The 26,353-nt window shown below is 40.9% G+C and overlaps 1 protein-coding gene across 2 annotated transcripts in view; it reads left to right on the top strand.

The window, feature by feature from the left end:
* The window catches only part of BMPR2 (bone morphogenetic protein receptor type 2), a 121,672-nt gene that overhangs the window by 44,206 nt on the left and 51,113 nt on the right, over positions 1–26,353 (top strand). For both annotated transcript variants that reach the window (XM_072121203.1, XM_072121204.1), the window contains exons 2-3: positions 6,411–6,584; positions 7,782–7,961. In XM_072121203.1, the coding sequence (XP_071977304.1) occupies positions 6,411–6,584; positions 7,782–7,961 (354 nt within the window). The remainder of the gene's footprint in view (positions 1–6,410; positions 6,585–7,781; positions 7,962–26,353) is intronic.

Genomic DNA, 26,353 nt, shown 5'->3' with positions numbered 1-26,353 from the left:
AGTTTACCAGCAGCGCAGAGCGATTGTAGACTGCCAGATGTCAACTTCCACCAGAACTGGTAGTCAGGTAAGTCAGCTTCCTCAAGTCTAGAATGAGGAGTGGACGTGGATGTCTGATATCTGTCAGGTGCTGAGTAACTTTGAGGAGTCAACACAGATGGTCAGTGGCGATGCCGCCATCATCAGCCTCACCATCCCGCTGCTTTGCCTGTTGAAAAACTCTCTGGTCAGCATGAAGTCGGAAGCTTTGCACTCGTTACAAGGGAAGAAGATTCCCTTGTTGATAGCCAAAGCACCCTCAGGTCTGTTTCTCAGCGCATATCGGAGGAGGTGGAGGAAGATGAGGAGGAAGAGGAGGAGAATGTTGGCGAGACAGAAGAGGGGAGCATTGTTCAGTCCTTCACTGTTCAGCGTGTATGGGCAGAAGAAGAGGAGTTGGAGGAGGAGGAAATGGAAAGTCAGGCCAGTGAGGGGAGTGAATTCTTGCGCGTTGGTACTCTGACGCATATGGCAGATTTCATGCTAGGCTGCCTATCCCGTGACCCTCACGTTCAAAGAATTTATTCCAGCACCAATTACTGGGTATTCACTCTCCTGGACCCATGGTACAAGCAAAATCTTTCCACTCTCCTCCCTGGAGAGGAAAGGAGTGTGAGAATGCATGAATACCAGCAGGCCCTGGTGCACAAGCTGAAACAGTATTTCCCCTCTGACAGCGCTAGCGGCAGAGGGCGTACTTCTGCGGGACAAGTAGCGAGAGAGAGTAGGCGAGCAGGCAGCTTGTCCAGCACTGGCAGGGGTACGCTTTACAGGGTGTTTGCCAGTTTTATGTCACCCCTGCAAGACACTGTCACCTGTCCCCAGTCTCGGCAGAGTAGGGCTGATCTTTACAGAAAGATGTTGAGGGAGTACGTAGCTGACCATACCATCGTCCTAAATGATTACACAGCTCCCTACAACTACTGGGTTTCAAAGCTGGACATGTTGTACGAACTGGCGCTGTACGCCTTGGAGGTTCTTACCTGCCCTGCCGCTAGCGTGTTGTCCGAGCGAGTTTTCAGTGCAGCTGGTGGCATCATCACCGATAAGCGTACACGCCTGTCGACTGACAGCGCTGACAGGCTGACACTTATCAAGATGAATAAAGCCTGGATTTCTCAGAATTTCCATTCTCCACCAGGTGAAGGAAGCTCAACCTGAATAATTTATGCACTCCTCCTCCTCATTTTCCTCCTTCTCCTCCTCTTTGTACACTAAAGCAGAGGAAACTGGCTATTTTTTGCCAGGGCCAACTGGCTCTAGCTACAGTACTCTATGTATTTAATTTTTCTGGAGGGCCACCTACCCGGTCCTCTGTTTTAAACAATTTTTGGAAGTGCCACATACAGGCACTCAATCTATTTAATTTTTCTGGGGACCACCTACCTGCTCCTCTGGTTTGAAAACTTTTTTTGACTGCCGCATACAGGCACTCAATCTATTTAATTTTTTCTGGAGGACCACCTACCTGCTCCTCTGGTTTGAAAACTTTTTTGGACTGCCACATACAGGCACTATCCAAATTAAATTGTCTCCCTAGCAGCCTCCACACGTCGTCTTTTTAGCTGCCTCCACACGTTGTCTCCATTGCTACCTCCACACGTCATCGCCATAGCTGCCTCCAAAAGTCGTCCATATAGCTGCCTCCATACATCGTCCCCTTAGCAAACGAGCTGTGTCAGGCAGAATTTTGGGTTGTTTTCATGGCTTCCACATCAAACTTGTTAACTTTGTCGCCACCCTGCTGTGTTATCCACAAAATATACTGGCAAACTTTTATCATTTACCGATATTATTTCAGCGCTTCTTGCGCATCTGTTTACATTCCCCTCACCCGCCATAACCCAAACTTATAAGAACACTATTACACTTGATCTTACACAAAATGTTCTTAGAAGTGCTGTTTGGGGAGTAGCTGAGAGACAGGGGCTTGGATAGGCGAAAGCTCGCCTGGCAGCGGAGCGCCAGCTCCATCCCAAGATTAGGCAGCCTCAGAGGCATCCATGCATGCTGCCCCTGCTGTTTCCTGTCCATTTTGCCTCCACGATCCTCCACAGCGCCCACCAATGTCTCCATGCACAACTTTCAACTCTCTATACCCCAGATGCTGGAGCACGAGAGAATATGCAGCACATCATCCCCTTATCAAACGATAAGGGGATGATGCAGAATTTTCAGGTGTTTCACCAGATACATAGTGGAACTCGGCCCATCTGTTGCCGCCATGCTGGAGACCTGAAGTTGTAATCATAGCAGCGCAATATGGATGCCCCATACTGTCGCTCTTAATCATGGAAGTCGTCTCCATGGCTGCCTCCACATGTCGTCCCTCCACATGAGCTGTGTCAGGCTCATTTTTCGGGTGTTTCATCAGATACATTATGGAACTTGGTCACTATGACGCCACCATGCTGTGTTATCGACTAAATATACCGTCCACCTTTTGTTGACATAGGAAATCATTTCAGCGCTTCTTGCTCACCTCCTTTGATTCCTCTCTGCCACCCATTGGTTTGGAGCCTGAGTCCATTTAGGGTATGTCGCCATGACACTCTCTAGCCTGCCGCTGCTGCTGCCGCCTCTGCATGCCGTCCCCTATATTGTCAGGGTCAATTATTGCATGTTTTAGATGCTATCTAGCCACATTCGGTCACTCTGTCATGGCCATGCTGTTGCCCATAATTTTGGCATAATGGTGCGATTAAGCAGCCTCAGAGGCATCCATGCATGCTGCCCCTGCTGTTTCCTGTCCATTTTGAGGTGGTGTTTCCATCCTTTTCTGAGGTTCCCAGGTGTTTGGCCAAGCTTCCCTGTGCAGAGCCTTGGTCTCCTTGAAAAATGCTTGAGTCTCCCATTGACTTCAATGGGGCTCGTTATTCGAGACGAGCACTGGAGCATCGGGAAAAGTTCATCTCGAATAACGAGCACCCGAGCATTTTAGTGCTCGCTCATCTCTATTCAGGTGTCCAGACGGACTATGTGCCAGATTTATCATGCAAAAGTCCAACAGAATTGTGTTGCACGCCCCATGTTAATGGTGCACCAAAAAAAAAAGGGTTGCTCTCTGACTGAGCAGTGAAGAGGGCGCCAGATTCATGCAGAACGGGTGCCAGAAATCCTTAATCTGGTACACTCTGCAGTATACACAGGCAGACTGCAAGGTTTTAGTAAATGTGGGACTTTTTTTCTTTTTAGGTAATCACAGAGATTATTAGTCTTTTGAAAAATGATATAATAAAGTAACAGATTATTTTCTTGAAACTGTAATTAAAATGTAGAAGCAAATATATGCAAATATTTGGATAAAGTTCTTAAATTTACCGTATCTTAATATAGTTCAGGACAGTGATATTATACCTGTGTATCTTTACTTCATTAAAAGGTCTACAAATGTTCTGGTAATGCGTCTGCAGCTAGAGAGAGCTACAGCCAGGGTTCTCTTGGGAAATCTAAAAGTTACTTTATATTGTTTTATTCCTGTAAAATACAAGAAGGGAGATATTTTTTTCTGGTATTCAATATTCTGTAAAACACTAATTGCCATGGTCAGATTAAGGGCCCTGGACACAAAATCATCTGTGAGCAGACTGTTTGACATTGCTGATCGGGGCCCCCTTCTGAGTAAAGTACTGGGGGCCCATTTGTTATCTATTTGCTTAGAATACATTAAGAAGTCGAAGCCAACCTTAATTGGCTACAAATTGATTTTCAAATATTGACACACAGTTAACACATAGGGGCACATTTACTTAGGGCTTTGCGCTTTAGTCATGCTGTTCACGTTCTTCATGGCTAAAACGGCTTTTACAGGTATTTAAGAAGCGTCTGCACTGCGATTGTGGTGCACGCGACCCTTTTGTGCCCCAGCTGCGCTGGCTTCCAATATATCATATTATACATGGAAATAGCACTTTCAGTGAACTTGAGCGGCATTGTAAGTAAATGTGCCCCATAATTTGGTGACTTTTGTTACCTGATACATGAATTCTTGTTTGCTCTTCTGCCTTGATATTTGTAATAAAAAGTAACTGTGTAGCATGAATAGGGAGCCTTTTGTGTGGCAGGTAGAACTTTCTTTGACAATTTCCATGCATTTATACTTTTGTGTTATTCATATCAAAAGAAAATAAGGTTGATGCTATTTACTATATAGCCAAATGAAATCCTTAAAGGGAGGAGCTAAGGAAAGAGAAGCTGGAAGCCAGAATTTGGCCAGCCACATCCAATTAAAGCATTTTGCTGATATTTAGTAAATTATTATTTAATGACTGTAGCATGTTAACAGTACATGATACAGTCACTACATAATAATTTTGTAATGAATTATCAGCCTCATCATAATTGTGGTTGGCCACATCACATCATATTGACAACCTTAAGTTCAACTTTGATACATGTGGAAATTGTATCTCCTGAAATCACTGCATTTGCCTTTTGTTGACTTGAACTTTAGGCTCTTTCTGCTAGTTCTGTACAGTACATCCTGTCTACTTATCAACTGCTTGAACCTGCTGGAAAAGTTAGTGTTTTTCCAATAATTAAGATCTGCAGGCTTCCAGTTTGATTAATGGTCAGGTTTAGAGATTTGATTAGGAAGTGAGAATTGGTTGTTGAAAGACGGTCTGTAGTAAATGTACAATCCATTACTATTAATAATAATTTTATAAATTACTTGTTTATATTATGGCATAGAAGATTCTGTTAGCAAATGTTTTTGTCTTCTTAAAGGTGCTAGATGATTTATAACTGATATATATGGGTGTCAAATGTTAAAACATTAGTGAAGAATAAACGTCTTGTTTTTTTGAAGACTTCAGCTCTCTCTTCTCCCTCACTAGTAGTAGCCTGTCATGGTAGTAAGAACAGCTGAGTATTCCAGCTTAGACATCTGTCACTGAGAATGAAATGTCATCATGTGACTAAATGCGCACAGCATGACTCCTAGCGATAGCCTACTTTCGTTTAAAGGTTCGAGTATAAAATAAATTCATGATAACTGTGTATTTTGGGATTTTATGAGGTCTTACAGTTGTTTCTTTATTTTGCTTTTCCACTGGATAAGGGATAACATATTGTATTAGAGGGGTCTGTATCTTAGCCCAATGATAAGAAAGGGGGTTCCTGATACCTCTTGAGTGAATGAAGCATGCAACCTCTTCATTCATTTCTATGGGAGTTATCTGCCATCTTTGGTGCAGCTGCCAATGTGTGACCATCCAATTTACTTATTCATGGGTACGAGGGACCCTGTTTCCTGTAATCCCTGGGGGTCCTACCAGAAGGACTCCAAAAATTAAGTTTTCATCCATTATTATTTTTCTTTTTTTTTTTCAGACAGACCACTCACAGGATATTGTGTACCTGTATAAAGACGCTGGAGCTAGAACTAGTATAGGGGAGGGCAACCAAGGTAGATAGATTGGTCTGTTATATCAAAAAGTTATTTTTTTAAATCGTTAGCTCCCCACCATGTGAATATTCCGTTGTCCACTTTGGAGTGCAGGGAGAGGAGGAAGATCTGTGTCAGCTTTGGTTTGCAGTCAGAAAAAATTAAGGAATCTCCAGCACTTCACTTTATTTAAACATGAAAATTAGAGATGTACATCCATAGAAAAAGAGTTACGTGTTTCGAGCCATGTTTCTGGCTCTTAGTCTTTTTTCCCTTGTTTCCACGCACCTTTCTCATCTCATACTGTATATACCTGCTTTAAAATATTAGATATTTATGCACGACATTACAATTGGTTTTCTGGAATGTAAACCTATAAAGAACTTGGACGATTCAGATAATTACTTCTTTGTCAAGGAATGATAACTCAAATTTTTATTTTTTTCCCTTTTTAAAACCATATACTGTATAATGAAACATATTACTTTTGTTCATTTTTATTTCCCCATTGTATATTTTTTTCTCCTATTTTCTGTACTTGATTGTGGAGCTGCCATCTTTCCTGAGTTTCTTCCTTAATCTTTTAACAGCACTTAGTGGTCTATTTCTCAGCGATGCTTATGCGGTGCTTGCTGAAATCAGCAGGGGTTCCTAATTTCTTAAAGTGGCAAAAACCTCTTTTACATAAAAATAATTTAGACCTTGCTTGCCTCTGGGATTTGAATATGCAAGTTAACAGTGGGCAGCCTCTCTTACATTTATTTCTATACTACTTGTTATTCAACGTACATATGTTCTCATCATTGTAGTGGCCTAAAGGGTTTGATGCCGACACAGTTTGCAAGATCATGTACGTCTTAATCAAAGTGATCATTTTCTACTGAATTAAATCAATACAGTTATTTTTAGGTCATATATAGCAAATTTATATTCTATTGAAATAAATGGTGAAGTAACGTATCCGCTGGCTCTTTTCTTCCAGCTGCTCAGAATGAGGAACGTTTTTGTGCCTACAAAGATCCTAACCATAATGACCATGGGTCGAGTGAAAGCCACATATCTCAGGAGAATGGCACAGTAGCGTGTTCGAAGGGCAGTACCTGCTTTGGATTATGGGAAAAGACGAGAGATGGTGAAATCAATCCTGTCAAACAAGGCAAGTAAAATTTAACCTATTCCTATATTACTGAATACAGAAGACGATATATAGCATCATTTAGACTTACATTTTCATGATTACATTATATAAGTCATAAAAAAGTCAGAACAAATGGCCTAATATTATATGTGTATTTGTGTACATGCATGTGTATGGAGGTGTCCTACTTTTCCCCTATATACTTTTCGGTATATATCTAGCAGCAAATAATTTGCATATCCATATTAAAGAAATACATACAGATTCCGCCCAGCTAATCATGCATGTGTAGCATGTGTGGCGAAACTAGAGTCCCGTGTTCTCTGGGTTGAAATTTCCTAACAAGCCCCCCCCCCCTCATCATAACCAAAATGCATTGAACTCTACTCTCCCCCCATATCAGTGTTTTGTAGTGCTTAAGTACTTAAGTCTGGTGACAGATTATTAGATATTAAAGAATTTCTCCTTTACTTCCTCTTTTTCCTGGCTGGCATGTCAAATTCTTCCAGCGATCATTCGTCTCTGTAGATTTAGCACCACAAAAATTTACATGAACAACATAACACAAACTCAATACTGTTCTGTTCACAGTAGCCAATACAGTAACGGTGCCCCAAAAATAGCCAATATAGTAACTTGGGCCAATAGTACAGTGTGAGAATACTGGGAGGGGGGCTGTGGTTGTACCCACTGCTAAATGTTTATGACCGACCATATTAATTAACCCCTTGCCAAAAATAGACAAACCTGTATGTTCAAATCAGCAGGTAGTTGGCACATAAAAACCTACAAATACATACAAGCTGTACCGAGATGTGGCCTGACACTGACAGATAGCTGAATAAAGTTCAGTTAAAAAAAAGAAACTAATTAGATAGTAGTGACAGTAGTGAAAGACAAATACCATTGAAAAGAAAATATTTTATTGTTCAAAAGTTATAAAACTATTTAAAATTTTACATATGTGGCATCATTGTAAACAAAGCTACATGTAGAAGCTATATAAGGGTACATTTTTATTTATGTTACACAGTGACTTTTGGCTGTTTTTTATTCCTTCCAAAGTAAAAGGGTACACAATTTATTAATTAGGATTTATGTACCTCAATAATTCCCTAGAAGTAACTTGTCTTATGAGGAAGTCTAGTAGGGGGTCTAAGAACTTGTGCATTGGAAGAAAAACAGACATCATACTTTACATTGAAATTATTTCAGGTTGCTGGGCCTATAAAGGCGACCCACATGAATGTGACCATGAAGAATGTGTGGTCACTACCAACCCACCAGTCATCCAAAATGGGACTTATCGCTTCTGTTGCTGTAGTGCAGACATGTGCAACGTCAACTTCACAGAGAATTTCTCACCACCAGATCCACCAGATACAACACCCATCAGTAAGTAGAACGTTTTGCTTATTGAATGCTGATATAGCGTAATAATAGTTTGTACATTCTCTTATGTAAGTTTCCTCCCTCTTTAAAGTAAGTGAAATGTCTGATAATCAACTTTTTGATTTATTAATCACCAATGTCAACTTGTGGAGACCAACAATATGCTGAAGACTGGTTGCTCCCAGTTCTGTTTCTAATGGACCGCTCTCAGATGCAAACCAATGTGACACTTTTCTGAGGATTGCCATGTAAAAAAATCCCTTTTTACAAAGGTTGTAAATCCTGTAATTGGCCAACTACGAGGTTGTTGGATTTATCTAATAGAATATCAGTAGAACCCTACCTACACCTTTCTGCCTTGCATTGTCCAGTTCAACCACTGATGCTGCTTTATTTGAGTATCTTTCCCATATGTTCCTACTGACAAATGACTACATTTTAAATCTGAAATCTTACAATGTGCCTGTGACACGGAAAGTTGGCCCTAACGCTAAACCCACTTGTTTTTGCTGGATATGGTTCCTTAACAGGTTAATTATAAGTTCTACCATTTGCTTGATAGCAGCAGGATAGAAAAGAAATATTGCATGTCTTCTCGAATAGGAGGTTTCATTCTTCATCCAAAGCAAAACCGTGCATAAAGTAATTGTTTTTTCATCACGTAATCACCATTATTTTTGTACGTACACAGATGTAAACTAAAGGCAGCTCAGTCTAAATACTTGCAGAGGTTGCTGTAGCCCAAGACATTAGTTTAGCGCTGCCTAATTAATAGAAACTTTAATGTTGACATTTCACAATTTTTGTGTTTTACATTACTGAAATGTTAAGGAAACAGGAGAAATAAGGAACCAATGTTAAAAAAATTAAAAGAACTCTGATCTGATCCAAAATGTTACATATTTGCTTCATATGGGATATAGCAAGTTAATATTAAAGAAACATCTACCACAAGGATGAAGGATTGTAAACCAAGCACTCTGAGATACTAGTGTGTAACCTCTGCCAGGATTTGCTCTTCTTTTCGCTTCTTATGCCCTTGTTTTTATAAAATTATGTAAATGAAACTGAGTGGTTCCGGGCTCCATAGATGGTAATGAGCCCCCTAGGCATAATTGCATAATTATGCCCCAAGGGCCCTCACCACTTTGCCCTTAAAGGAGCCCCCACCAAATCAAATCGCCCACAGTGTATTTGGGTCCGGGCTCCGCAAAAACATACAGTAAAGTGGCCAACCCGTTTAAGTAGTCTTCGGAAAAGGGACTCTGCAGCTGGACTTGGTGCACTGGTGTTTGAGATCTCTTCACTGAACACAGTATAGCCCCACTCCCTTAGTAACTGCTGTATTATCCAGGAAGCTGCTGGTCACTTTATTGAGTGGAGGCTGTTGCTGTTCCTTTTATTGAGTGGATGCTGCTGCTGGTCATTTTATTGAGTGGAGGCTGCTGCTGGAAATCTTATTAATCAGGGGAATCTGCTGGACATTTTGTTGAGTGGTGGCTGCTCCTGGACATTCATTGAGTGGTGGCTGCTGCTGGACATTCATTGAGTGGTGGCTGCTGCTGGACATACATTGAGTGGATGCTGCTGCTGGACATACATTGAGTGGTGGCTGCTGCTGGACATACATTGAGTGGATGCTGCTGGTCATTTTATTGAGAGGTGGCTGCAGGACATTTTATTGAGTGGTGTCTACTGCTGGACATCATATCAATCAGGGGAGGCTGCTGCTGGACATTTATTGAGTGGAGGCTGCTGCTGGACTATGAGTATGGTGCTTTGAGTATAAGTGTATTATATGTGTATTTTCAAGTGTAATGTGCGGGACAGGGGGACTTAGCATGATTTTAGTTATACGATGGACTGATACAAAGTTTGCATCGTGGCCACTGGTGTGTTGTTTCGCCATTCCCTGATCATACACGTTCAGCTGATGGTAGATACACTGGTTGTCAGACACCAACTGATATGATGCTGACGATCTATCAAAAGATAGGTCTTTATTTTCCAAGTCCAGTTTTACCTTGATATGTTCAGACTTTTATTCATATGATTGTGTATAACGAGAGTACAAGATTGCTGTGTTGTGTACTAAGAGCTAAACAGATGTGTCACAGTTAACCATATGTATGAAGCAAGTATACTACAATATAACCAAAATATATGTTTATGCCGTGTCGGCTTCTCATGAGGTAGTTCTCATAAGGTTTTGTGACATTTTATATCTCACAAAAGTACAATGTCTCTAGCAGATTTTTTTTAATGTTAGTTTGATGTTGCAAGAGAAATGTGTTTGCATTTTTTCATGTTTGGGTAATTTTTACTTTGGTACCAGTGATTGTCTTTTTATGTGTCCTCCCTATGGAGAGCTAATTTGTGCAGTCTCTAGACTATCTGTATAAATCACTCCCTTATGTTCCCATTTGGGCCCAAGCCTGGATAATTAAAAACACATGCTTTATGGTGCGTCTCCATCTACCATAAATATGGAAACATTCCCATCATCCTGTAGTATTCTTACAGTGAAAATGCAAGACAAAAAAAGGAAACTGTTAATAATTAACAATCCATGTCTGTAGTGAGATAACTTTTAAGAATTTACAAAAATAGGTACCAGTGATGCCCCTGGGGACATTAAAAATTTAGTTGTGGAGTTTAATTGCACCTCAAAGATTGTTAGCAGCTTCCGTGGGCACTGTGGCCAACATAAGCACACAGGTTCAGACTCTCAGCACTCTGTGGCCCACAATTGTCAAAAACTGTGCAAACTGCTCTATGAGTGTGTGCAGTGTAGTGTGCGCCTGATTCATGAATTGTGGTGCACTGTCTTCATGAATCTGTCACCCCCTGCACTGCTTCGGTAGAATGCACCTTTTTTTTTGTTGCACTTTTTTCATTCTGCAGAATTGTGGCGCACGTCATACAGAATTGTGGCACACGTTGTACAGAATTGTGGCACACGGTCCGACTAAGCACTAACACGGCCCTTTAGGAGCACATTTTTTCTGTACTGTCAGACACAGTGCAGCCGCAACACACAACTGGTGCAGACACTTTTTAAATACATGTACAAGCAGTTTGCACGTTCTTTCTAGTGCAAAGTCAGAATACTGGTGCAAACACTTTACTATATGTGGGCCTATGTGAGTGTAAAATCTGGATGGGAATCTGCAGTGAATCTGCATGTAATACATGGAATGTCAGTGTAGATTTTACGTGGCAGATTTGTGATCACATAGATTTTTAATGGATATTGACCATAAGCATTCACCTTAAGAGTACTGGATTGCATGAAGAAGGTCAAAGTAGATTGTGTTCATTTTATTGTTTTTAGCCTGTAACATCTATAAGCATTCCGGCTTCAGTGCCATCCTCTGCCCGTAAACTATGTCAGAAGATGCATTGCTGACAGCGATATTGTAGTTAGATTCATTGGGGCACATTTACTAAGGGTCCGCAGCCGCGAATCCGTCAGGTTTTTCCCGAATATTTCCGCTTTGCGCTGTATTTCACGGGATTGTGGCGCACGCGATCGATTTTTGGCGCAATCGCGCCGACTTTCGCGCGACAGAAATCGGGGGCGTGGCCACCGGACAACCCGAAGGATTCGGAAAAACCGCAGAATTTAAAAAGCCATTTGTGTCGCAAGATCAAGCACTCACATACACCAGAAAAAAGCAGGTGAACTTCGGCGGACCTCGGCGCAGCAGCGACACCTGGTGAATATCGGCGCACGGACCTTAGTGAATCCCGGCAGAACCCGAATCAGCGTCGGAGAACCCGCCGCTGGATCGCGACTGGACCGGGTAAGTAAATGTGCCCCATTGTGTCTTGCAGTAGTCTGAACAATTCCTTATTTCACTCCTGGCTGTTTTGATTGATTCCCACCACATCAGCATTTTCTGGACTTCCATATTTTGACTTATTTGACTGATACCTGTCTTCTGACCATTCCTTTGGTTCCGTACTGCATTGTTTTCAGGTTTTGACCCATATTTGTATGACTAATCTTCTGTGTTTGTTTTCTCTCTGTGTTTTCAGGAAGGGATCAGTTGTCACCTACCATGTACAGTAGCATAGGAAATTAGGTAGGGACAGCTGGGTGGGTCTAGCTTTAAGGCTTATTATCTGTGTCTGTCCTACCCTTCCATCTTTTTCCATACCCTTACAGCAGCATTACATTGCCTCTCTGGATTTAACTGTATGCCAAATAACATTTAGACAAGTACTGTGGATTATTGGGATTTCTAGTTCCAAAGTTATAGAGATTGCACCACGTTAACTTTCACAACTTTATACATTCATATTCCATTATACAATTTATATTCCAAGAAATAAGCATACCTATTTTTTCTTCTTTAAGCTGATAGTTGACTCTGATTACCTGAAAAATCATCCTGGGCAGATGTCTATGAGCGCTGGCACTCTCTGCAGTGCTAGAATAACCTTCTGTTACAAGATTGTATTTGCACAGCTGGGATAAGTTAAGCACATATTTAAATAAAATGTTGTTGGCAATGCTTCATATATATTTTTGTGCATTTTAGAAGTAAAGGAGGTTAGCAAGGGCAATATTTGTTTATAGGATTTTAATGCAGTTTTAAAGTGATATGGTGAGTTTTAGAAAGCCATTTACATCACATTGCTTTACCATGTGTCTGCATAAAGAGTGTGCCCTGTCTTGGGGTTATAAACACTCTTTTCAATAAATGAGGCACATATTCATGGCCGTGTGCACTGTGAATGTCTTTGCCTTGCCTTTAGAAGTGTGGGTAACTGTGCCGTTTTAATGCTCACTGAACCATCAAGGGCAAGTTCTAGAAGACACAATGAAATGCAAAACACAGTCATTAAATGCATTCATAATCAGTTCATTCAACATATATGCTAAATATGCCTTGACAGGAGCAATATTAGGGGGTCCAGGACAAAGATCACATTAATATGAACCCCATGCTAATGTTCCTTGTCATTTCTGGAATGGATGAGCAGAATATCTAAGCAACAAGTAAAAGCTTCAGAAGGCGTTAAACGGTTTGTTAGCATGCAAAATAGTAAGTGTGACTTTCTGGGATGGCCTGTTTTTTTTTCTCTTCTGTTCTAAAATAGTCTTTTATAAGACAAATTGAATGGCTTCTTCTACACAACATGACATATGCAGCCTGCGAAGTACATGACTGGAAACATTATTATACCTTAGCTTCTTAGACCACAGTATTATATACCATACTTATTATTTAGCAAAATTACTGGACAGGATAATGGGATATAACAAAAGTAAATACCCGCAAAATTATACTGCTTGTCAGGATCCGGGATGAGTGGATCCTCTGGAACTGGGACTGGAGTCTAAGTGGCACCAGGTCTTCACCAGAGCCCGCCGCAAAGCGGATGGTCTGCCTGCGGCAGGATACCACCAGGTCGGTCCACAGATGCGACTAGCCCGTGGTGGCAGCCAAGGTCGAGGTACCTTAGCGGAAGACTGTCTCGTGGTCAGGTCCAGGCACAGGGTCAGGGCAGACAGCAGAGATGCAAGGTCAAGTCCAATCCGGGGTCAGCAACGGGAGGTCCAGGCAGATGGGAACGGGAACACGGCATACAGGAACGCAGGAAAATGGGAACACAGCAACACAGGAACACAGGCAACTCAGGAATACTTAGGAATGTCACAGAGAAGCTTTCTCAATGGCATAAGCACAAAGATCCAGCGGGGAAGGGAGGTGCTGATTAATAAAGGTGGAGGTGTTCAGCCAGTGCACCAATTTGAGCAGGAGCCGGGACTGGTGAGACTGGGGCTGCCGGGGGGGGGGGGGCACACGGAGGGACACATGTGCACCCGCGATCCGAGACAGGGATCGCGGGAGCACCCGTGATACTGCTGCATGGTTAAAAAAGCTATAGCTTATATTGGTATATTGCTATGTATCTGTCCTTAGCCACCTTTAACCACCTTCATTAACTCCTTGCATCCGTTAATAGGTCCCAAACTGCAGATTGTGGAATAGTTCTAATTTTCTCTCTAGCCCCAACCATTCTAAAACAGTGGCCCTGGGCTTGAACAGACAGCCTTCTGACACTAGAGGTGCCATTGATTGCACAGAATCAGCAAAGACTTAGGGCTGGTGAAGGTGGTGAAAGGTTCTCATGGCATTCAATATACATCTTAAAACATACAGTACTCAAGAAAGGTTTCCCAAAACAAACTGTACCTTGAATAAAAGGCACTGTTATATCACTGTTATATCAGCTATGTAGGCAAACAGAGTGGCAAATGTTACACCACCCATTGAGTCGCCCATTCCTGGTGCATATATGAAATGTAGATCTCACACGAAGTGTGTACAGAGCCTAACAGACATATACTATTATATAAAATACTGTATATACTCGTGTATAAGCCGAGTTTTTCAGCACAAAAAGTGTGCTGAAAAACGTCCCCTCGGCTTATACACGAGTCATATACGAGTCAAAAATACTTAAAAAAAAATAAATGTATATACTCACCCTCCAGTGGCCCCGATGTGCAGCGCTACTCCACCGATGTCCACGCGGCTCGTCTTCAGGCTTCCGCGCCCGTCTTCTTTCTTCTGCAGGGCGCCGCCATTGTTCTTCTCCCGGGACGGCGCGTCATACTAGGCGCCGGCCGAGAGAGAGAGCAATGGCGGCGCCCGGCAGAAGAAAGAAGACGGGCGCGGAAGCCTGAAGACATCGGGGGAGCAGCGCTGCACATTGAGGCCCCCGGAGGGTGAGTATATAAGTTTTTAATTTTTTTTTAATGCTGGGGCAAGCTGTATACTACTGGGGGCAGGCGTATACTAGCGGGGGAAGGCTGGGCTGGGCTGTATACTACTGGGGGCAGGCTGTATACCACACGGGGCAGGCTCGGGTGCTGTATACTACTGGGGGCAGTGCTGTATACTACTGGGGGCAGTGCTGTATACTACTGGGGGCAGTGCTGCATACTACTGGGGGTAGTGCTGCATACTACTTGGGGCAGTGCTGTATACTACTGGGGGCAGTGCTGTATACTACTGGGTGCAGGCTGGGCTGGCTGTATACTACTGGGGGCAGGCTGGACTGGCTGTATACTACTGGAGGCAGGCTGGACTGGCTGTATACTATAGGAGGCTGGTTGGCTATATACTGGGGGGGGGGGTCTGTGACCAATGCATTTCCCAGCCTCGGCTTATACTTGAGTCAATATGTTTTCCCAGTTTTTGGTGGTAAAATTAGGGGTCTCGGCTTATACTCGGGTCGGCTTATACTCGAGTATATACAGTAATAGGATAAAATTAGCACTTTACTGCACAGATGTAATTCTATTGCCAAGAGCAGAAAATGCCACCAGCCATTAAAGGAAATACATTTACTCATAGATACAGGCAACATGGCGGTGGTAATCTTGTTATATTTGTTATCTTCTGCATCATTCCTTCTAAAATCAACCGTTATAAATGCTAATGAGCTTGAAGTACCCCATCATTTATCACGCTTGATTTGGATTGTAGATTTCCTCTTAAATGTTCCTTTTTCAGCAATATATTTTGTGGTAATGCTATTTGTAACATTATATTTAGACAATGTTTACAGTGATTTTATCCCTGGTAGAGAAGCACAAGGATGACTTCCTAATTCTAGGTACACACAGGATATACTTGCTGCAGAATATCCCCAGTAGACATTCCACAGAAATTTTGGCTGCAGTAAAAAAAAATACAACCACACTAAACAAGCTGTATTCTACATAAGTGATTTATCTGCAGGTGGCGGACGGAATTCAATGTTGTTTAACCAGTGAAACTAGTCTATGACCTTATTTACACATTGTCACGTCTGTTTAGTTTTATGGCTATAGTCAGTCAACTGTGTTTGTCAACGGGTGAAAAAACACTCATAACATCCTTTATTTTGGTCTCTTGTGTGGCCCAGTGACTTCCTTCAAAGACAATGGGTTCTTAAAGATTATAGATAGCCCATGAATTTTCACCACCACACCATACAGAAGTATAGGCTCTTCAAAAAAAATTTGTTATGTTTTTTAACTAAATTTAGAAAAAAACTTTAAGGCTGGGGAGGCAAGGGACACTATTAGCCTGGTTAATAACCTGTCATTTACTGTCACATCATAGTGAATAGGATATAAACAAATCTACTGCTGTGGATTCTTGGTTCAAATCCACAGCATAGGAACAGCCACGTTCAGTCACTTAAAAAAAAAAGAATTAAAAAAAACTTCATTCAGTAAATAAATCACTGTGTTTGGGAACTGTAATAGTTTTACAAGACTTAGTAAAATACATTTACATAAAGCTAATCTTAAACTTCGGGTTTATACAATCCGTATAGTTTATGTTTGGGTTTTGGGACCAGCTCAATAAAGTTTTGGTGTAAAGCTGCTAGAGAGGAATTTGACAAAGCAAGCCGTTTCCTGAATGCAGAAGGGGGGTGGCGATGATGGCAGGGGGGGAAATAGTAGCGTGTGGGGGTGTCTCACTCCTTAGCTCATTGGAGCCTGGGATGTTTATGAATGCTGGAGCCTGGATATGGCCCAGCCTGGAGGCAGGCTGTCTGCTTCCTCAGTGGCTCTATCTGGTACACCTCAGAGGAGAGACATAAAATGGATTAACCCTTGTGCTGAGGAGCTTTGTTATGCAGGGAAAGGCTGGTTAAGTTACATTACTAGGGACATAATTAAACCAATGATTCCTCAGTTTATTAGAACTGTGTACAACTGCTAACAATCTCTGACTTTAAACAAGATACGTCCCTGTTTGAAGTGGTATTTCCTTTAATGTGAGATAACTGGGGTCCTCCTGCTGGGATTTCCCTTAAAACAGTCCTGATAGTTAGCCATGTGCATTGCTGCTTCATGATGCACTCACTTAGCATGTTCCATCACATGGCGACCTACCGTGTTTCACTGAAAATATGACAGTGTTATATCATTTTTGCTCCTAAATATGCATTAGGTCTTATACTCAGGGGATAGCTTATTTTCCCGACAATTTACATTTAAAAAAAAAATTAACATGTATTAATATACTGTAGCCCTGTCATCACATACATTTGCTTAACCATCTGAATTCCATCAAGAAAGCCTTGTGACTATATTTCCCTGTACAGTAATCTATGGAACATTTAACAATCCCAACATTTTTGAACAAAAAGCAAGATTTTTTATTTTATTTTTATGTCAATAACTTCTTTAACATCTACACTTCATGTCACAGTCTCTTGTAGTATCTAAATGATCTGCTGTAGCTGTAGCAATGACTGCCGCTAGGTCTTATTTTCAGGGGAGGCCTTATATTTTTTTAAAAATTGCACTAGGTCTTATTTTTGGGACATGTCTTATTTTTTGGGGAAACAGGGTATGGGTCTATAATGGTAAGTCCATACATTCCAGCTGCCCCTCCAATAATGGTCAATCATATCCCTTTTTAAGGTAATACCTCACACTAACATTGAAATGTTGAAATTGTGAATGGGAAGGGCCCTGCAAATGGGACAGTCATGATCTGTGGAAAATAATTTTCAGCTCCATGATGGTAAAAATTAGGCATGGAAGCAGAATTAGGAATATTTCCATGTGTTCTGCGCCTAAAAGCCCATGAAATGTCAAACTGCAAATCTGCAGCAAAAATCAGAGGGTAAACATGAGATTGGACTGTGAATTGTGAGGTGGTAAAAGCATTGAGGTCAAACCTGGGCCCATGAGACATAGCAGGCCCCCACACTGAACAGACCAGTACTATAAAATATACATTATAGTTATGAGAGTTTTGTCAGGACTTTTTTCCCATTGGTTTCCATAGGAATCTGCAACCGAGACCTTTAAAAAAAAACTATGATGCAGTTGCACATATAGCATTATATTCTATAAGGATGCTAATAAGTATACTTGTCTGTGCTTTATCTGGCACGGCAGCACTATTTTTGGTCTTATTTATAGGCTTTTTTTCTTTTTGAACCAACACTGTAATCAGTGGGCAGCAAAGAAAACCATTGAAGGGATTTGCAGATCTATAAATAGGACATGGTTGTTATTTCTGTGCTATGATGAAGGTAGTCAGTATAGCTGCATCCAAACCTGTTTCCCGTAACTTTACATTGTAGGATAAGACTTTTATAAACATGTTATTAGGCAAGTGCAGTGATGTTAAATTCTCCCACCTTGTAAATGCTGTCTTTTCTTGATAGATATTATTTTTGTATATTAGTTATGTGTGAATATGTGACTTAGAGTTGAGGGGTAAGAGTTCTTCTAACAGAGACTTCGCCAGTTATGGCCGCCTTGCAGGCATGTGGAGATATACAGCCATTGACGCTCCACTGGGGATGTATGGAAATATTCCATATGTTTTTCAGGATGGGTTAAAATTAAACCATTGCCTCTTGTAAGGTAGCTCCCTTAACATCAAGCATAACTTTCAAGAAGCTTAATGACATGATCCAGGATTAAAGCTAAAACGGTATATCTATTCCAAAAAGAAGAAGGATTCACAATGTGAAATTTTTACTAATGTTTTATATTTGGACAGCCTAAACTTAGACCCCACTTTTGTGTAATTAATATCTTTGCCCAACACAAAAGTTTCAATAAGCAGTACAAGAAAGCAGACAATGTGGTGATAAATCCCCCATGCATGTCTTACCAAGTGACTTAGTGAGGAAGCATGTGGCCAGGACCATATTTGCCATTTGCCACTCACTCCTCTAAGCGGCACAGACGCCATCCTTTCATGGCAGCGCTATCATTGCTATAAGCAACCTTCCTCATCCGATATCACCTATACAAACTGAGTTTGATAAAGGTCTATTGTTGACTGAAACGTCACAACATTTGAAAGTTTGTATCAATAAAATTTCTTTGCAACCTATGCAGTGTGACTGGAGTCCAGATTTTCCTATTTGCCACTTGTTAGACATATTGCTCTTCTGTCTGACACTTCACTCAGCTTCTCTCTGCCTCTAGCCCTCACCCTTGCATACACTGACTTCCTGTTGGCGCCGTGTGAGGAGAGTAAAGCTACAGAAAGATAAGATCTCTATCCAGGGGAGGGGGAGGCACAGCAGATCTGACAGTTATACTTATCTGTTATAAATTAGCTTTGCCAGAGCCGTGTATGTTATTCTCTGATAGTAGAGTCATGTGTAATATGCATCTCATGGATCTCATCATCTCTCAGCTTTGATCTCATTTTCTATGTGTCAGATACTACTGAATGTTCAGAAGCTGAATGAAAGTATACATAAACCTGTACCCTGATAATCTAACCACATTGTCAGCACACTGTATCTAACATCACTACAGGGATCATAATATGTCTTCTTAGAGAGTCCTTGCCCACACTCTGGAATCTTACACTGGCCATCACTCAGTGATAGGAACTAAAACACAAATAAAACTGAGTAAAATTGTAAAGTAAGGGGTTCAAAATTATCTTTATTGTGTAAACATGACTAGAGGATTGACATTTCCAAATTTTCTTTCATGGGCAAACCCTTTTAAGGGCCTGTGCCTAGTGTGTCCATTTAATGGACATTTATTTATCTTTATACTTGGCCAGATTAATGCCACAGAGTGAAGGTATCATAAACTAGGAGAGGGGGCCCAAAAGTTTATAAGAGAGGGGATAGAGGTTTGTTTTAATGTACAGGGTCCTATGAGAGTGATAATCAATAGAAGTATGGACAGAGAGGTTTATGGTTTAGTGGAGCGCACAAAGTTGTCATATTTTATGGAAGTTGAGGCATAGTATAAAGTACTGGGAACACAAGTGGTTATTCTACTGTAGTGGGAGGGGGGGGGGTAATAGTGTAGAATTACTCTCTCCCTCATTAACACTGACCAAATATCATTAGAATAATATGAAATAGAAACAAGTAAATCATGATAATTGTTGAGCATTAGAAGGTTAGTATATCCAGTGCCTAGGGCAGTGTGAATAGGGCTCAGCATGTGGCCAATACTATTTCAGTGAAATAACTTTCCCTTTTGTTACTTACTTAGGTAGATACAAACAGAAAACACAGTTTGTTAAGTGCAGAAAATACAGAGGAATATACAAAAGCTAGTCATTTGCATTGTGAAGGCAGAGTCTGAATGTACCGTATATAAGTGAAGGTTAGTGATGTCCAGAATACAGAGAATCTCAAAAACATTTCTAGATACGTGCGGTATTCTTCAATTTAAGATTACCTCATTCAAGTAAAACTCTAGCTAGAAGTCATAAGTCTCCAGACTCCATTACTTAACACATGTGAAGCTTTTGTTATTCTTCACGTCTGGGAGGCCATGATTCAGACTTTGCCCTTGGCTCGTGGCCCTGTACCTTCATCAAAAGTGTTCCCTTCCTACTTTATTTCTTCTGCAGCACAAGAATAGAGAAAAGACACAAGGTGGAGACAGAGATGAAAAGAGAAACAGGCCACACACTGAAGTTGTAGGCCACACTCTGAAAAATGAGTATAACAAAAATTAGCTAATATCCAAATGTTGCTGAAAATTTTTGTTAAGATTATAGTACCAGCAACAGATTTATAACCCTGCATCATGTGTGGGGTAACATAAGCAAAAGTCCTTGGTGGATCACATATGTAGGCCTCATTCACACAATCGTGTGCTTATCCGGGTGAAGGTGGAGAAAGTCAGCTGAACAGTAATGCTGCAAATCAGGTCAAAAATAGGGCCTGCGCTATCAGGCTCGGTGACCGTTTGGTGAGATACAGTGGGGGAAATTTATGAAGCCACGTTTGCCAGTCTTCTACAAAGAAATGCCTTCAAAGGGGGTGTGGCATCAAGAAAACGGGAAAAGGGTCATGGCTGGACAGGAAAAAAAAACAGTGTTGTTGAGCTCTGCTCTGTCCAAGCAGGCAACGCATTAATAAACTCCCCCCAGTGTGTTCACAGCACAGTGACCGGGTCTAATAGACCTCTATGGGAGCCGTGATTGGCCCAATCTGTGCGACTAAACCACACCTTCGCCTCCACGATCCTCCACAGTGTCCACCAAAGTCACCATGCGCAGCGTCCAGCTCTCTATACCCCAGACAGCCCTCAATAAGGTTGTATGTGGGGCCTTATAGTGCAGATAGCTGTGCATTCACTGTGAATATGCCGCCAGTTGGAAAGTTCTTGTTTCACAATGAAAGATGGTAAATCCTCCATAGAACCTACAGCAGAATCCAGACAAATGTCTGCATATTCCCCATGTATTACCATCTACATTATACAGCAGACCTATAAAACTGGATTTTTTTTTAATGTAAATGACATCAATATGAAGTTTCTTTAATCATATTTCTTTTACCAGACACAAGAATTTTTTATATTTAAAATAATAATTTAAAAAATGTAAATTCAGGGCTGTTTCTTCAGCTTTGATCTTTACACCTAAACATGAATCTCTAAGGCATTACTACAGAATGAGTAACCTTATCATGGCTTTGTAGACCCATTAAACTCATGCCCTGTAACTTGCACCATTAATGAGGTGAGCACCAGATGTAGCAAACATTAATGAAGACAAGAAAGCCTTGAAGTAACATAACCGACCTTTCATTGTAACATCATGGCTTGTGCCGTTCTAATTAAACTAGATCCTTACATTAGATCACTGTAGTCCATGATTAATGAACCGCCTTCATGCTGATACTCCACTTGTATCCCTTCATAAGTGTCTCCTACGTCCATGTATTACAGTTACTTCACAATGCAATCTAATGAGAAGCAGTTTATATTACAGTAGAACCCAGAGATAAACCTGTATCTAATACCATTGACAGTTTGTATACTGAATATAGGGCACAACTGCCAAATCATACTAAAAGTCTGAATATTCTGGATTATTAAAATTAATTCACTTTTAAAATATAATTATGTAAAACTTATATTTCCAACTAATAAAGACCATATGTGGGGAGATTTATCAAGAGTGTCTGAGGTGAAACTTATGGCAACCAATCAGAGCTTAGCATTAATTTAATAAACAGCTTTGGGAAAATTAAAGCTCTGATTGGTTGCCATGAGCATGGGCAACTACAACTGGTAACTTGATAGAACTGATAAATGTCCCTCAAATGTTCTTTTTAACAAATCGCATCCAAATGCTGCCTAAACATTTTTCAGGGAAATGTGTACCTACAGCACGTCAATTATAGTTCCAGGTTTGACCCAAGGATTTTATTTTCTGCAATGAAGGGATCAGGCATTTATTTAGGCTGCATTCACACATGGTGCGTTTACAGAGGCAAGGCAAACCCTCATGGACGGTGCTTGGCCTGATCACTTCCTTAAATGCAAAACAACTGGTGCTTGTTACTGATCCCACGTGTTTCTATGGAAACGCATATGCAATCGGGCCGAACACAAGACAAACGCCACAGTTGCACCACCTGCAAAAACCTTTTTTAAATTTTTCCATGTAAAGAGCTGTGTGAAGGCTTGTTTTGTGCGTAACAGATTGCAATTCATACTGGTATTTAATATTCCATGCCATGTATTGGGAAACGGGAAAAAATTCTGACAACAGAAAAAAAAATTGTTGAAAAAAATCAATTTGCGCCAGTTTCTTGTTGGCTTGGTTTTTACAGATTTCACTGTGCACCCCAGATGACTTGTCTCAACTTTTGGCGCTATTTTCTGTTACGAGGTTAATTTTGGTGATAGGTCTTCTTTATGGATTTTTACTGTGTGTTAAATTCAGTCTGAGTCCATCAAATTAGTTTGGTTGACCATCTAATGTGTATAGGGTCTTCCAACTCTCCGCAGATGGCAAATGTCAAAGGATATGATATGTACGGGGCCTAATACAACCCCATCATGGGGATAATATTTCCAAATATATGTTATTTGAAAGCAATTTTAATAGATGGGAAAAATATAGCCACAAGGTGCAGTTTTAGGATGAAAAACATGCTCAAACCAAATTTGCTATCAAGAAGAGGATAAATGCTTTATTTTCAGTAGGTATTTGCTTTAACAATCCGGTTCCTACGCATTACAACAAATAAAATCTATCTTTCCCTCTCCACGGTCTGCTGCAACACATTTATGTTTCTCATCTGCATGAAGTTTCTCCTCTGATCGAAACGATGACAGATGAAAGAGGTTTTTCTTTTAAACACAAAGCTCAGGAATTTATTTGAAAAGCCACAGTCTATGGAAACAGACAGACTACGCTGGAAATCATCCAGAAAACGGAAAACATTGTTTTTTTTTCTCCTACGCTGCTTTTTTAACCCGTACAATCCAAACATAGTCAATTTAGTCTTAATAAAGGATATAGCAGTGGATAACACGTGACTTATCTGTCTTTTTGTTCAGCATGACCAGTCAATGACCTATAAATCAGTCTTAACAAAAACCAGGTGTAAAATATTAGACTATGATGATGAGTTGTGCCAAATGACAAGTTGAGCTCTGCTGTGTCTGCCCACAGATAGTGTGAATGAGGCTTTACTATGAATCAGCTTGTGAGTGTAAAATGATATTTCAAGTCGCTGCAGAAACTGGACACCACTATTCATTTCAAAGTCAACGTGCTGAGCACTGAGGAATAATCCGGTTTGCTCTGTTCACAGACTTGTCAAGCCACAAGGTCAGGGTAACCACAAATATGAGACACGTCAGGCAAGGGCGCCTGTTATCTTGTCTGGGGAGAAAGATCAGTCAAAGATATTTTTATAGGAATATGGATGTTTTTTCTGACTTAATTGAACTGACATGTTGGGTGGATATTGTATTCAGCATCATTTTCTACCAGTGTCCAGGAAACAGAATTGAGATCATCAATATGACTTAGGCAGTAAATGTCGAGATGAATAATGCATTTATATCCTGCTTTGCGAATCTGCCACTCCTGGAATATAAGGAATAAAGGAAATAGACCAAATCATACTCCCAAAAAGCTCAATTGTGCTGGATAGGATAGGAAGAAGGAGAAGCTGCTCTTTATGATACTGATCATATACATATTATTGTCAGATAGTATTATAGGTATTTCATGCCTAAAAATTTGGGTTAGCAAATTGTGGTTCCAAAACCCAAAATAGATATTCACACAGTAGGACACCACAATATAGTTATCTTCATAAATAGTATGTTTTCACCATATTCAATCAAACGTTATAGTTGCAATAGTAGCAGCAATTTCACCCGGAAATTTTGCAATATCAAATCATTTTCTTTTGGATGAATGCCATAAAGTCCACAAAGAAAGTGTTGACAGGCAGAGTGACTTTATAGAACGCAGCGGTTACATGCACTTGTCGTGACGTTTTGGGGGACCTCCCCCTTCATCAGACATGTTCTGTCCTAACATTAGTAGGCTTACATACACATTTTACCAGGTCAAGATCTTAAACATGTTTCAATTTTTAAAACATATTATTACTTCCAAAATACAAATAATTAACACCAACTCGTAGGCAGCGAAGATAGAGAATAGGTAGATTACATTTTGGTTACAAGAAACATTTTTTATTAGTATACAGATTAACTTCTAATCACTCCCATTACGTTAGCATCATACCCCTAACATTACCTACCTCACAAAACACTACAAAAAAATATTAAAATTACAGCTTTCATTAAGTCCTTTCAGACTTAAGGCTTGCAACTTAAAAATCCCAAAAATTCATCACTTCATTCACCTCCACTAAGTATAGTCCAATGCAATTTTGAAATCTGATGCTTGCATTCAGCAAAATGTAGTGCTAAACTAGCTTCTCCAAAGTTTTTGTCTCTTTCTTTCTCTTTTCATCCTTTTCACCTCTTCCTATATCTGTATTCTCCTCAAGCTGTTTCTTGAAATTTCTCATAGCTGTTGATAGATGTTCATTTAAACGTTTCCTAATAGATCTCATAGACCTTGCCGCAAGGGCATTTCGACATATTTGCTATCCCACGTATGCCACCCTCTAAGTTGGACATCGGTATCCTAGGTTGGATGTGTAATCATCTCACCATTAATAAAGAAACAATAGAGCCACAATTCTGACATGAGAGGCATGGAAATGTACCTATTCGTTTAGTATGAATGAAGGTTTGTTTGGACATCTTTTACTTGATCAGAGTAGAAGTGAAAAAGAAAAAAAAAATGTACATCTCCTATATACAAATTTCAGGGGGATCTCTAAATATTGCATTAAATTTAGGCTGATATTGTAGAATATTCCAATGCTTCTTTATAATTCTTTTAGTAAGCCCTGCATGTCAATCATATGTAGAACTAAACACATTGGCCCACATTTACTAAAGTCCTTGTGCCAGTTTTCTATCCGACTTTGCACATTCTTTGGGGGACACATTGGGGGTCATTTACTAAGGGCCCTGATCGTTCTTTTTTGTCGGGTTTCCCGAAAATTACCGGTTTGCACCGAATTGCCCCGGGTATGTGCCGCAAGTGATCGGATTGTGGAGCATCAGCGCCGGCATGCATGTGACGGAAATTGGGGGCGTCGGGGAAAACCCGACAGATTTGGAAAAACCGCGGTATTAAAAAAAAAAATGTGTCGCTTGACACGCGCTTACCTGCATCCAGGATAGGATGGCGAACTCTGGCGAACTCCGGTGGACTTCAGTGCAGCAGCAACACCTGGTGGACATCGGGCGCACTACCTTAGTGAATTGCCGGAAGACCCAAATCCTCGTCTGAGAAAGTGCAGCTCGATCACGACAGGACCGGGTAAGTAAACGTGCCCCCATTGTGGCACACACTGAACTATTCGACACATGTTTCTGCACTAAAATGGGCATTCCAATGCTTGGTTGGCCCGTGCGCCATATTTATCATGTAAAGTTCAACAGAATTGTGTTGCACGCCCTATGTGCAGTTTGCACAGTTTTTAGCAAATGTAGGACATTGGGGCAGATTTACTTACCCGGCCCATTCGCAATCCAGCGGCGCGTTCTCTGCGGTGGATTCGGGTCCGGCCGGGATTCATTAAGGCAGTTCCTCCGACATTCACCAGGTGGCGCTGCTGCGCTGAAGAGCATCGGAACACACTCAAGTTCACCGGCCTATTCCTAGTGAATGTAAGTGCAAGCTCCGCGACACATTTTTTTTAAAAAAATGCGGCTGTTTCTCCGAATCCGTCGGGTTTTCGTTCGGCCATGCCCCCCCATTTCCGTCGCGTGCATGCCAGCGCCGATGCGCCACAATCCGATCGCGCGCGCCAAAATCCCGGGGAAATCGGTGCAAATCGGAAATATTCGGGTAACACGTCGGGAAAACACGAGTCGGGCCCTTAGTAAATGACCCCCATTATATTATTATTCTAGTTCTTTCTATTATAATTTCGCCTCATTTATCTCCTGTCCTTCTTACCCATTACTTCTCCAATGTTTTTTTCTACCTCTTTTTTTATATCTTTTTTTTTTTACAGAAGCC

Source organism: Engystomops pustulosus, chromosome 8, assembly GCF_040894005.1.
Source record: "Engystomops pustulosus chromosome 8, aEngPut4.maternal, whole genome shotgun sequence".
NCBI classification, from domain to species: Eukaryota; Metazoa; Chordata; class Amphibia; order Anura; family Leptodactylidae; genus Engystomops; species Engystomops pustulosus.
The sequence above is the reverse complement of the archived record's forward strand: the minus strand, read 5'-3'. Positions and strand labels throughout refer to the sequence as shown.